Raw genomic sequence first — 14,246 nt, 5'->3', positions numbered from 1 at the left:
ATTGGGTACTACTTTGATATTGTCTGAAGCTGGCTACTGGGTATATTGGTTCTGAGCTCCTTGGGAGGGATTCATGTGCAGGCCAATGTAAGAAGCTTCCTGTGACCGGCCTTTGGCAACTGATTTGGAACAGATTCAATGTGGCTTCACTTGTAAATCCTTGGTTATAAGATCTCTCAGCTATTCATAAGTTGTTTATCCAAGATGATTGTTCTATAATTTAGGTGTAAATCCAATTTGGTCCTCAGAGGAGGAAAAGTGTAGCTTCCTCCTATTCCACTACCATCTTGGTTCTCCAATCTGTTTCTTTAAACTTAAAAATTGAGAGTCCTTTGTAAACAAAAATGAAATTGGGAAGCAGCAGCATTGTTCCCAGTCTCCTGATACTCGAGTCACTCCCTCTGAGCTCCAGTGATAGGGCAGCAGCCTGAAAAGCACCAGAAATTTGCAGGGAAGAACTGAACCATCTGGCCTCAAGGTAAGAGATGGTGGGGGTGGAGCCCCCTCTGACATTAAACACACATTTAGAGGATTTGGTTTTCCCACATAATTCCATACTCATTTAATATGTAATTAACTCATTCCTTATTCCAGTACAATTTATAACTCACTGACAGTTACCTAATTACCATAGAAACTCTGGTTTAAAAGGGGCATCAAGTTTTGAGAAACAAAACACAACATTGCAGTCCTCTGGCTCATTCTCTAGGACATTATCTATCCCCTGAGGGAGTAGTTTGGTTCTCCAAATGTACGAAGATCATTCTCAATTATTTTTTATTTGAAGTGAACAGACAACCTCTAGGCTGTCTGGGATTGATTGGTTATTTTAAGATGTTGACCCCTAATTTCTTTACTATAGTATTTCTTTGATATTGTTACTATAGCATCACCTTTATATGATTATGGAAATAGTGTCTAAAACTATACAATGTACTCTGGCTGGTGTGGTACAGTGGATTGAGTGGCAACCTGTGAACCAAGGGGCTGCCGTTTCAATTTCCAGTCAGGTCACATACCTGGGTTGCAGTCCAGGTCCCCTGTTGGGGGCATGCAAGAGGCAACTGCACATTGATGTTTTTTTCCTCTTCTCCTTCCTTTCCCCTGTCTCTAAAAATAAATAAATAATATATTTTAAACATACATACAATATGTCTCTCTCTCTTAACAGCTTTTAAGTGCCTAAATATATTTCTTCCCTCTGCTTCCAACTTGTAGCTCCCAAATTTCTTGCCCCTTTCTCTATTTGTTCATGGGAGAGAAGGACATTCTTTAGGCATCACAAAACCATAATAGGAACCAGAGGCACATTGGATATTTTAGCCTCATTCTAGGTCTATTCTCAAGCCACAATTGACGAACTATTCCATACCTTGAATATTCCTATATCCCATGTTATTCACAACTGTCTCCTGGCTAAAAATAAGCAACATTTTCAACCTCTTCCTTTACATGTTGTGAAATCCTTTTGCTTTCTATGTCTAACATTACTCTTCATTTCTTTTCAGATTCTTATTCAGCGTTGTCAGAAACTTTATCCCATTAGTCTTCTTCCTCTCCTGACTGAAGGACAATCATATGACTACATTGCAGTTACCCAAATTTAACCCTTATCCACCCTGGTCTTTCTGAACTTCCTGTTGTTGATCCATATTTCATTAACTTTTTAAAAAATTTTTTTTATTGATTATGCTGTTACAGTTGTTCTACTCCCCCCTTCATTCCCCTCCACCCTACCCCCCGTCCCCACCATTACCCCCCTTTAGTTTATGACCATGTGTCTCAAGTCCTTTAGATTCTATATTTCCCATGCTATTCTTGCCCCCCCATCTATTTTCTATCTACTGTCTATGCTACTTATTTTCTGTACCTTCTCCCCCCTTCTCCTCCTCCCACTCCCCTGTTGCTAACCCTCCTTGAGATCCTCATTTCTATGTTTCCACTCCTGATCTAGCTGTCCTTTTAGTTTGCTTTTGTTTTAGGTATGGTTGTTAATAACTGAGTTTGTTGCCCTTTCACTGTTCATGTTTCTTTAACTTCCTTTTCTTAGATAAGTCCCTTTAACATTTCATATAATAAGGGCTTGGTGATGATGAACTCCTTGAATTTGCTCTTATCTGAGAAGCACTTTATCTGTCCTTCCATTCTAAATGAAAGCTTTAATGGATAGAGCAATCTTGGATGTAGGTCTTTGGTTTTCATGACTTGGAATACTTCTTCCCAGCCCCTTCTTGACTGTAAGGTCTCTTTTGAGAAATCTGCTGACAGTCTGATGGGGACTCCTTTGTAGGTGACTGTCCCCTTATATCTTGCTGCTTCTGAAATTCTCTCCTTCATTTTAATTTTGGCTAATGTAATGATGATGTGCCTTGGTGTGTCCCTTCTTGGGTCCAACTTCTTTGGGACTCTCTGAGCTTCCTGGATTTCCTGGAAGTCTATTTCCTTTGCCAGATTGCGGAAATTCTCCTTTATTATTTGTTCAAATAAGTTTTCCACTGGTGGCTGTGCCTTTCCCCTTCTGGTACCCCTATAATTCGAATGTTGGAGCATTTAAAGATGTCCTGGAGGTTCCTAAGACTCTCCTCATTTTTTTGAATTCTTGCCTCTTAACTCTTTTCTGTTTGGCCATTATGTGCTTTCTTCTGGTCCACTCCATTGATTTGAGTCCCAGTTTCCTTTTCATTGCTATTGGTGTCCTGTGCAATTCCATTCATTTCAATTAGTTTCGCCTTCATATATTTGTCTAATTTGTGGCTATTATCAACCAGTTCTGTGAGGATCCTGATCACCAGTGTTTTAAACTGTGCGTCTGAGAGTTTTGCTATTTCTTCATCACTTAGATTTATAGGCTCTGGGGCTTTGAGATCTTCTTGAGCCATTTTTGGTCTGTTTCGCACCCTTTAAGTTTGAGGAGCAGCGCCTTGGACTCCCAGGTCTCTGGGTTGTGAGGCTGTATGTGGGGGTGTTGTCAGAGTGGGGAAATGGCGACCCCCGTCTGCTGTTTTGTATCGCTGGGTGAGGAGCAGAGCCTTAGGTGGTTCACCAGGGCTGGGCCACTCAGAGTGGCTGGGTTATGATGCTGTATGTGGAGGTGGGGTCAGAGCAGGTAAATGGCCGCGCCCTCCCTGCCACTGGCTGTGGGGACCCGCTGGGTCCCGGTCCAATCACCCACTCCCTCGCTTGTCTATCCACGCACAAATGCGCAACCACAGTGAACCTGCAGCCCTGCTCCCTTGCTGTTTCCCCAAGATCGCTCACTTGGTCCAACCCTATGCCTGGATTCCTCGCGCCGGAGTCCATCTGACCGAGTTTTCCTGTGCAACTCTGCTTCACCAGCTGCTGGTTTCGCACCCTACGGATTAGGCTGAAGAATTTGTTGTTAACAGACTTCCGAAAAGTTCAATTTTCTGTGTTCTGGTTGTGTTTTCTGTTGCTAATATGTAGTTGTCTCTAAACTTGTTTGTGTGAGAAAACACGGCGTCTCCACCTATGCCTCCATCTTGGCGGAAGTCCCACATTTCATTATCTTTGATGATGTTTCTCACCTTGGCACAACAGAAGGGGTTATCAGGTAGGACATGCCATTACAAATTTCCAAAACCCTTTAGAATATGAGCCACTACCCAATGCAAAATCAACTCCAGTAACAAAATTTCTGGTTCTGGCAAGAGTCTGTGCTTTAGCAACAGATTAAAGACCGATGTCTACATAGACAGTAAATATGCTTTTGAAGTGGTACATGACTTTGGTGTGTTATAGAGAGCCAGGAGATTTATGAGTGGTACTGGAACACCAATTAAAAACAGGAAATAAGTGGTTGACGTTCTAAATGCATTATTATTACCACAAGAGGTGATTATACTCGAGATCAAGGCTCATGTGGCCAATAAAATACCGGAGGCAAGGGGAAATTCATTAGTTTTCAATAGGCAAATTAACAGTTTATAGATATGTCCCAATCCCATTGCAATCAGACAAGATATTATTTATTCCACTTACCACATGATCCTCTAATCAAGGAAGTCAAAATATCTTAATTATAAGGTTCCTGAAAATGAAAAGGCGAATAGAAAACAAGATGGATATGTTACCATCTCAGATTCCTTTCTTTTTTTCATTTAATTTTTTAAATTATTTTTAATTGATTATGCCATTACAGTTTTTCTGTTCCCCCCTTCATTCCCCTCCACCCAACCTCCCCGTCCCCATTACCCCCCCTTTAGTTTATGACCATGTGTCTCAAGTTCTTTAGATTCTATATTTCCCATGCTATTCTTGCCCCCCCCCATCTATTTTCTATCTACTGTCTATGCCACTTATTTTCTGTACCTTCTCCCCACTTCTCCTCCTCACACTCCCCTGATGCTAACCCTCCTTGAGATCCTCATTTCTATGTTTCCACTCCTGATCTAGCTGCCCTTTTAGTTTGCTTTTGTTTTAGGTATGGTTGTTAATAACTGAATTTGCTGTCCTTTCACTGTTCATGTTTTTTTAACTTCTTTTGCTTAGGTAAGGCCCTTTAACATTTCATATAATAAGGGGTTGGGGATGATGAACTCCTTGAATTTGCTCTTATCTGAGAAGCACTTTATCTGTCCTTCCATTCTAAATGAAAGTTTTGCTGGATAGAGCAATCTTGGTTGTAGGTCCTTAGATTTCATGACTTGGAAGATCTCTTTCCAGCCCCTTCTTGCCTATAAGGTCTCTGTTGAGAAATCTGCTGATAGTTTGATGGGAACTCCTTTGTAGGTGACTGTCCCCTTATATCTTGATGCTTCTAGGATTCTCTCCTTCATTTTAATCTTGGCTAATGTAATGATGATGTGCCTTGGTGTGTCCCTTCTTGGGTCCAACTTCTTTGGGACTCTCTGAGCTTCCTGGATTTCCTGGAAGTCTATTTCCTTTGCCAGATTGCGGAAATTCTCCTTTATTATTTGTTCAAATAAGTTTTCCACTGGTGGCTGTGCCTTTCCCCTTCTGGTACCCCTATAATTCGAATGTTGGAGCATTTAAAGATGTCCTGGAGGTTCCTAAGACTCTCCTCATTTTTTGAATTCTTGCCTCTTAACTCTTTTCTGTTTGGCCATTATGTGCTTTCTTCTGGTCCACTCCATTGATTTGAGTCCCAGTTTCCTTTTCATTGCTATTGGTGTCCTGTGCAATTCCATTCATTTCAATTAGTTTCGCCTTCATATATTTGTCTAATTTGTGGCTATTATCAACCAGTTCTGTGAGGATCCTGATCACCAGTGTTTTAAACTGTGCGTCTGAGAGTTTTGCTATTTCTTCATCACTTAGATTTATAGGCTCTGGGGCTTTGAGATCTTCTTGAGCCATTTTTGGTCTGTTTCGCACCCTTTAAGTTTGAGGAGCAGCGCCTTGGACTCCCAGGTCTCTGGGTTGTGAGGCTGTATGTGGGGGTGTTGTCAGAGTGGGGAAATGGCGACCCCCGTCTGCTGTTTTGTATCGCTGGGTGAGGAGCAGAGCCTTAGGTGGTTCACCAGGGCTGGGCCACTCAGAGTGGCTGGGTTATGATGCTGTATGTGGAGGTGGGGTCAGAGCAGGTAAATGGCCGCGCCCTCCCTGCCACTGGCTGTGGGGACCCGCTGGGTCCCGGTCCAATCACCCACTCCCTCGCTTGTCTATCCACGCACAAATGCGCAACCACAGTGAACCTGCAGCCCTGCTCCCTTGCTGTTTCCCCAAGATCGCTCACTTGGTCCAACCCTATGCCTGGATTCCTCGCGCCGGAGTCCATCTGACCGAGTTTTCCTGTGCAACTCTGCTTCACCAGCTGCTGGTTTCGCACCCTACGGATTAGGCTGAAGAATTTGTTGTTAACAGACTTCCGAAAAGTTCAATTTTCTGTGTTCTGGTTGTGTTTTCTGTTGCTAATATGTAGTTGTCTCTAAACTTGTTTGTGTGAGAAAACACGGCGTCTCCACCTATGCCTCCATCTTGGCGGAAGTCCCACATTTCATTATCTTTGATGATGTTTCTCACCTTGGCACAACAGAAGGGGGTTATCAGGTAGGACATGCCATTACAAATTTCCAAAACCCTTTAGAATATGAGCCACTACCCAATGCAAAATCAACTCCAGTAACAAAATTTCTGGTTCTGGCAAGAGTCTGTGCTTTAGCAACAGATTAAAGACCGATGTCTACATAGACAGTAAATATGCTTTTGAAGTGGTACATGACTTTGGTGTGTTATAGAGAGCCAGGAGATTTATGAGTGGTACTGGAACACCAATTAAAAACAGGAAATAAGTGGTTGACGTTCTAAATGCATTATTATTACCACAAGAGGTGATTATACTCGAGATCAAGGCTCATGTGGCCAATAAAATACCGGAGGCAAGGGGAAATTCATTAGTTTTCAATAGGCAAATTAACAGTTTATAGATATGTCCCAATCCCATTGCAATCAGACAAGATATTATTTATTCCACTTACCACATGATCCTCTAATCAAGGAAGTCAAAATATCTTAATTATAAGGTTCCTGAAAATGAAAAGGCGAATAGAAAACAAGATGGATATGTTACCATCTCAGATTCCTTTCTTTTTTTTCATTTAATTTTTTAAATTATTTTTAATTGATTATGCCATTACAGTTTTTCTGTTCCCCCCTTCATTCCCCTCCACCCAACCTCCCCGTCCCCATTACCCCCCCTTTAGTTTATGACCATGTGTCTCAAGTTCTTTAGATTCTATATTTCCCATGCTATTCTTGCCCCCCCCCATCTATTTTCTATCTACTGTCTATGCCACTTATTTTCTGTACCTTCTCCCCACTTCTCCTCCTCACACTCCCCTGATGCTAACCCTCCTTGAGATCCTCATTTCTATGTTTCCACTCCTGATCTAGCTGCCCTTTTAGTTTGCTTTTGTTTTAGGTATGGTTGTTAATAACTGAATTTGCTGTCCTTTCACTGTTCATGTTTTTTTAACTTCTTTTGCTTAGGTAAGGCCCTTTAACATTTCATATAATAAGGGGTTGGGGATGATGAACTCCTTGAATTTGCTCTTATCTGAGAAGCACTTTATCTGTCCTTCCATTCTAAATGAAAGTTTTGCTGGATAGAGCAATCTTGGTTGTAGGTCCTTAGATTTCATGACTTGGAAGATCTCTTTCCAGCCCCTTCTTGCCTATAAGGTCTCTGTTGAGAAATCTGCTGATAGTTTGATGGGAACTCCTTTGTAGGTGACTGTCCCCTTATATCTTGATGCTTCTAGGATTCTCTCCTTCATTTTAATCTTGGCTAATGTAATGATGATGTGCCTTGGTGTGTCCCTTCTTGGGTCCAACTTCTTTGGGACTCTCTGAGCTTCCTGGATTTCCTGGAAGTCTATTTCCTTTGCCAGATTGCGGAAATTCTCCTTTATTATTTGTTCAAATAAGTTTTCCACTGGTGGCTGTGCCTTTCCCCTTCTGGTACCCCTATAATTCGAATGTTGGAGCATTTAAAGATGTCCTGGAGGTTCCTAAGACTCTCCTCATTTTTTGAATTCTTGCCTCTTAACTCTTTTCTGTTTGGCCATTATGTGCTTTCTTCTGGTCCACTCCATTGATTTGAGTCCCAGTTTCCTTTTCATTGCTATTGGTGTCCTGTGCAATTCCATTCATTTCAATTAGTTTCGCCTTCATATATTTGTCTAATTTGTGGCTATTATCAACCAGTTCTGTGAGGATCCTGATCACCAGTGTTTTAAACTGTGCGTCTGAGAGTTTTGCTATTTCTTCATCACTTAGATTTATAGGCTCTGGGGCTTTGAGATCTTCTTGAGCCATTTTTGATCTGTTTCGCGCGCTTTAAGTGTGGGGAGCAGCGCCTTGGACTCCCAGGTCTCTGGGTTGTGAGGCCGTATGTGGGTGTGTGGTCAGAGCGGGGAAATGGTGGCTCCCTCTGCTGTTTTGTGTCGCTGGGTGAGGAGCAGAGCCTTAGGTGGTTCACTAGGGCCGGGCCACTCAGAGTGGCTGGGTTATGATGCTGTATGTGGAGGTGGGGTCAGAGTGGGGAAATGGCTGCACCCTCTGTTGCCACTAGCCACGGGGACCCGCTGGATTCTGGTCCAATCGCCGACTCCATCACTTGTCTATCCACGCAGGGATGTGCGACCATAGTCAACACGCAGCCTTGCTCCCTCGCTGTTTCCCTGGAAGTGTGGTCGGTTGCTCGGTTGCTCACTAGGTCCAACCCTGCGCCTGGATTCTATGCGCCTGAGTCCTTCTGACTGAGGTTTCCTGTGCAACTACGCTCCACCAGCTGCTGGTTTCGCTGCTTACCGGTCAGGCTGAAGAATTTGTTGTTAACAGACTTCCGAAAAGTTCAATTTTCTGTGTTCTGGTTGTGTTTTCTGTTGCTAATATGTAGTTGTCTCTAAACTTGGTTGTGTGAGAAGGCACGGCGTCTCCACCTATGTCTCCATCTTGGCGGAAGTCTTTTTTTTTTTTTTCATTTTATTTAGTTATTTTTTGAGTACAGTATTTTGTCTATTTCTCCCATCCCAGCCTCCCCCGCCCCATGATCCCCACCTCCCTCCCATTTCCATCCCCCTTAGTTCTTCTCCCTATGTCCTTCCTATTTGTTCCTCCAAATCCCTCCCCTTTTTTCCCCTTAAATTCCCTTCCTTCTTCCATCTGGTCACTGTTATCTTGTTCTCTATTTCAGTCTTTGTTTTTTTTTCTGCTTGCTTGTTTGTTTTGTTGTTTAGCTTCCTGTTAAAGGTGAGATCATATGGTATTTGTCTTTCAGCACCTGGCCTATTTCAATCAGCATAATGCTTTCCAGTTCCATCCATGTTGTTGCAAAGGGTAGGAGCTCCTTCTTTCTCTCTGCTGCATAAAATTCCATTGTGTATATGTACCACAATTTTTGGATCCATTCATTTACTGATGGGCACCTAGGTTGCTTCCAACTCATGGCTATTGTAAATTGTGCTGCTATGAACATTGTGGTGCACAGGTTCTTTGATATTGATGTTTTAGGATTCTTAGGATATAACCCCAGCAGTGGAATTACTGGGTCAAAAGGCAGGTCGATTTTTATTTTTCTGAGAAAATTCCATACTGTTTTCCATAATGGTTGTACCAGTCTGCAATCCCACCAACAGTGAACTAAGGACCCCTTTTCCCCACAACCTCTCCAACATGTGTTGTTTGTTGCTTTGTTTATGAAAGCCATCCTGACTGGTGTAAAGTGGTATCTCATTGTGGTTTTAATTTGCATCTCTCTGATAGCTAACGATATAGACCATCTCTTCATGTGTCTCTGAATGTTCTGTATGTCCTCCTTGGAGAAGTGTCTGTTCAAGTCATTTTCCCATATTTTAATTGGGTTGGTTGTCTAATTAGAGTGGAGTCGTGTAAGATCTTTGTATATTTTGGAGATTAAACCTTTGTCTAAGGTATCATCGACAAATATGTTTTCCCATACAGTTGGTTGTCTTTTAAATTTAATACTGTTTTCTTTAGCCATGCAGAAGCTTTTAATTTTGATGATATACCATTTGTTTTTTCTTTCCTTTATATTCCTTGCTCTAGGGGACATGTCAGTAAAAATGTTGCTGCGTGGAATATCTGAGATTTTCCTGCCAATGTTCTTCTCTAGGACTTTAATGGTGTCACGGTTTATATTTAAGTCTTTTATCCACCTTGAATTTATTTTGGTATATGGTGTAAGTTGGTGCTCAAGTTTCATTTTTTTGCACATAGCTCTCCAGTTCTCCCAACACCATTTGTTGAAGAGGATATGTTTACTCCACTTTATGTTACTGCCCCCGTTGTCAAATATTAATTGACTGTAGACAGTTGGGTTGATTTCTGGGCTCTCCGTTCGGATCTATTGGTCCATGCGCCTGTTTTTATGCCCGTACCAGGGTGTTTTGATTAAAGTGGCTTTGTAATACAATTTGATATCAGGTATTGTGATCCCTTCTACTTTGTTCTTCTTTCTCAAAAGTACAGCTGCTATTCAGGGTCGTTTATGGTTCCATATAAACTTTTGAAGTGTTTGTTCTATGTCTGTGAAACATGCCATTGGTACTTTAATAGGTATTGCATTGAATGTGTATATTGCTTTGGGTAATATGGGCATTTTGATGATATTCATTCTTCCAATCCATGAACAAGGTATATGATTCCATTTGTTTGTGTCTTCCTTCATTGCTTTCTTCAGGGCCGTGTAGTTTTCTGCATACAAGTTTTTTACCACCTTAGTTAGGATTATTCCCAGATATTATATTTTTGTTTTTGCTCTATCGAATGAGATTTTTTCCTTGATTTCTGCTTCTGCTGATTCATTGTTGATATACAAAAATGCCTTTGATTTCTGGATATTGCCTTTGTAACCCGCTGTTTTGCCAAACTCATTAATTAGTTTGAGCAGTTTTTTGGTAGAGTCTATAGGATTTTCCATGTACACTATCATGTCATCTGCAAACAGTGACAGTTTTGCTTCCTCCTTTCCTATTTGGATGCCTTTTATTTCCTTTTCTTGCCTGATCATTGTGGCCAAAACTTCCAAAACTATATTGAATAGAAGTGGTGAAAGTGGACATCCTTGTCTTGTTCCTGATCTTAGTGGAAAAGCTTTTAGTTTTTCCCCATTGAGTATGATATTGGCTGTAGGTCTCTCATATATGGCCTTCATTATATTGAGGAATGCTCCTTCTATTCCCACTTTGCTGAGTGTTTTTATCATAAATGGGTGTTGTAACTTGTCAAAAGCTTTTCCCATGTCTATTGATATGATCATGTGGTTTTTGTATTTGCTTTTGTTTATGTGATGTACTACATTTACTGGTTTGGGAATATTGAACCATCCTTGCATCCCTGGGATGAATCCCACTTGGTCATGGTGTATGATCTTTTGGATATATTGTTGGTTGTGATTTGCCAATATTTTGTTGAGGATTTTGGTGTCTATGTTCATCAGCAATATTGGCCTGAAGTTTTCTTTCTTTGTTGTGTCTCTATCAGTTTTTGGATTTAGGGTGATGCTGGCTTCATAAAAAGAATTTGGGAGTTTTCCATCCTGCTGGAATTTTTGGAATAGTCTGTGGAGAATAGGGGTTAGCTCTTCCTTAAATGCTTTGTAGAATTCTCCTGTGAAACCATTTGGTTCAGGGCTTTTGTGTGATGGGAGTTTTTTGATTACTGCTTCAATTTCTTTTGTTGTTATTGGTCTATTCAGGTTTTCTACTTCTTTTTCATTGAGTTTTCGGGGATTGTATTTTTCTAGAAATGTGTCCATTTCCCTTAGGTTCTCAAATTTCTTGGCATACAGTTCTTCATAGTAATTTCTTACAATCCTTTCTATATCTGTGGTATCAGTTGTAATCTCTCCTCTTTCATTTCTGATTGTGTTTATTTGTGTCCTCTCTCTTCTTTTCTTGATGAGCCTGCTTAAAGGCTTGTCTATTTTGTTTATCTTCTCAACGAACCAACTCCTGGATTCATTGATCCTTAGAATTGTGCTTTTCATTTCTATGTCATTTAATTCTGCTCTAATCTTGGTTATTTCCTTCCTTCTTCTTGCTCTAGGCTGTGTTTGCTGTTGTTCCTCAAGTTCTTACAGGCATAGAGTAAGGTTGTTTGTTTGAAATGTTTCTATCTTCTTTAGGTAGGCCTGTATTGCTATAAACTTCCCTCTAAGGACTGCCTTGGCTGTGTCCCATACCTTTTGGGTTGTTGTGAGATCATTTTCATTTGTTTCCAGAAACGTTTTGATTTCTTCCCTAATTTCATCTTGACCCATTCATTGTTTAATAGCATACCATTCCATCTCCATGATTTTGGGTGCTTTGGTGTTTTCCTTTGGGGTTGGTTTCCAATTTCAGTCCCTTGTGGTCAGAGAATATGTTTCCTTGGTATGATTTCAATTTTCTTGAATTTTTCGAGGCTCGTTTTGTGTCCTATCATGTGGTCTATCTTTGAAAATGTTCCATGTGCATTCGAAAAGAATGTGTATTTAGCTTCTTTGGGATGAAGGGCTCTCTATATATATATCAGTTAAGTCCATTTCATCTAGGGTGTTGTTTAATGCCACAATATCTTTGTTGATATTTTGTTTGGAAGATTTGTCCATTTTTGATAGAGGGGTGTTAAAGTCCCCAACTATAATTGTGTTGCTGTCAATATCTTTCTTGAAGTTCTCTAAGATTTTCTTAATATGTTTGGGTGCCCCTATGTTTGTTGCATATATATTTACGATGTTAATGTCTTCTTGGTGGATTTTTCCCTAGAGTATAATGAAGTGACCTTCTGGGTCTCTCTCTCTCTTTTTTTAAGTGTTAAATATTCTTTATTTGATATTATACACAAACCACACTAAAATGCCTTTCAGTAAGTTAAAGGCAACAGTTTAGATACAGGATTTTTTTTTAATTGGCATAGTTAGGACCAAAAAGATAAAGTGGACACTGCCAGCTTTTCTTCAGCCACTGCCTTTTAACAGGCTAATGAACACAATTTGAAACACAAGCAAGTCTTGCTTTTCTAATAAACAGTGAAGGAATTTTCTCAGTATTTAAAATGTTTATATTAGCAGTTACATAAATCTAAATAAAAAACAATCTCCTACAGGTTTTGAGACAGCATTCACCACCTCTGTGGAAAGGTGAATATTACTAGCCAAGTCCAATCATATTTTTTAGAAGAGGGAAATAGTGATAGCAGTCACTGAACCGAAATTACCATCAAAGTTCAAAAAGCTGATCGTATTCATTTAACCACAGGCCAATATTATCTAAATCAGAACTGCCCAAAAGAAATGCTCTATCAGCCATTCATGATCTGAATTCTGGTATATGAGATCAATTAACAATGGCAGACATAAAAAAGTCATGAGACATTTGTAATAAATAAGGCAGTGGCCAACTATTACTCATTAGTAGGTTTTTTCAGATAAGCTATCAAATCTGCTCTTTCTGAACTCTTCTTAATGCCAGGGAAGATCATTTTTGTTCCAGGGATGTACTTCTTGGGATTCTCCAAATACTCCATCAGTGTAGCCTCTCCCCAGGTGATCCCTTTGTTCTTGTTGGCATCCGTGTAAGAAAATCCAGGGGCCTGAACTGTCTTTCTCCCAAACAGACCATGGAGATTTGGCTCAGTCTTGTGCTTGCCTCCCTTTTCCACAGTATGGCAGTGGGCACACTTCTGAACAAAAATCTTCTTGCCTTTCTCAACATCACCCATTTTAAAATCGCTCTTTCGTCCCGCGAAACACAGAAGATCTGACTCACAAGCCGGACGTCCCGCTCTCTAATTCTGGGTCACTCTTTATGTCCCTTTTTTTTGAAGTCTATTTTGTCCGGTATGAGAATTGCTACCTCAGCTTTTTTTTTCTTGTCTGTTTGCTTGGAAAACTTCTTTCCAGCCTTTCACTTTTAGTCTGTGATGGTCTTTTGTCCTGAGGTGGGTCTCTTGGTGGCAGCATATGTGTGGGTCATGCTTTTTTATCCATGCAGCTATTCTGTGTCTTTGATTGGAGCATTTAATCCATTTACATTTAAGGTTATTATTGATAGGTACTTATTCATTGCCATTTTTGTACCTGTGTTCCTCTCTGTCTGTCTCTTTTCCTTCTTTTACCTCAAGCAGTCCTTGTAGTATTTCTTGTAGAGCTGGTTTGGTGGAGTAGTATTCCTTTAGACTTCTTTTGTCTTGGAAGCTCTTTATTTGGCCTTCTAGCTTGATTGAGAGCCTTGCTGGGTAAAGTAGCCTTGGTTGTAGGCCTCTGTTTCTCATTACTTGGAATATTTTTTGCCATTCTTGTCTTGCTTGGAGTGTTTCCATTGAGAATTCAGTAGCTAACCTTATTGGGGCTCCCTTGTATGTTACTTCTTTTTTCTCCCTTGCTGCCTTTAAGATTCTCTCTTTGTCTTGGAATATTGCCATTTTAATGATGATGTGTCTGGAAGTGGGCCTCCTAGGGTTTCTCTTGATTGGGACTCTCTGTGATTCCTCAATTTGTGTGACTTTTTCTCTCATTAAGTTAGGGAAGTTTTCTCTCATTACTCTTTCAAATATGTTTTCTATCCCTTGTTCTTCTTCTTCTCCTTCTGGTATTCCTATTATTGGGATATTATTACGTTTCATATTGTCTTGCATTTCTCTTAATCTCTCTTCATTCTTTCTGAGGCTCTTTTCCCTTTCCTGTTCTTTCTGTGAGATGCTTTCTGCTTTGTCCTCCAATTTGCTAATTTGATCCACCGCCTCATCTATTCTACTTTTGA

General features: G+C 40.5%; 1 protein-coding gene across 1 annotated transcript; it reads right to left on the bottom strand.

Moving 5' to 3' along the window:
* Positions 1-12,287: 12,287 nt before the first annotated feature.
* On the bottom strand, positions 12,288-13,259 carry LOC119035643 (cytochrome c-like). Its single transcript, XM_037127040.2, has one exon. The coding sequence runs from the start codon at positions 13,204-13,206 to the stop codon at positions 12,889-12,891; it is 318 nt and encodes a 105-aa protein (XP_036982935.2). The 5' UTR covers positions 13,207-13,259; the 3' UTR covers positions 12,288-12,888.
* Positions 13,260-14,246: the final 987 nt, after the last annotated feature.

This window comes from Artibeus jamaicensis, unplaced genomic scaffold (assembly GCF_021234435.1).
Source record: "Artibeus jamaicensis isolate MK-2021 breed Jamaican fruit bat unplaced genomic scaffold, CSHL_Jam_final scaffold_1283, whole genome shotgun sequence".
In the NCBI taxonomy this organism is placed as follows: Eukaryota; Metazoa; Chordata; class Mammalia; order Chiroptera; family Phyllostomidae; genus Artibeus; species Artibeus jamaicensis.
The sequence above is the reverse complement of the archived record's forward strand: the minus strand, read 5'-3'. Positions and strand labels throughout refer to the sequence as shown.

Excerpts from the sequence above, each read along its gene's own strand:
- LOC119035643 (XM_037127040.2), bottom strand. The coding sequence starts at position 13,206 with ATGGGTGATGTTGAGAAAGGCAAGAAGATTTTTGTTCAGAAGTGTGCC.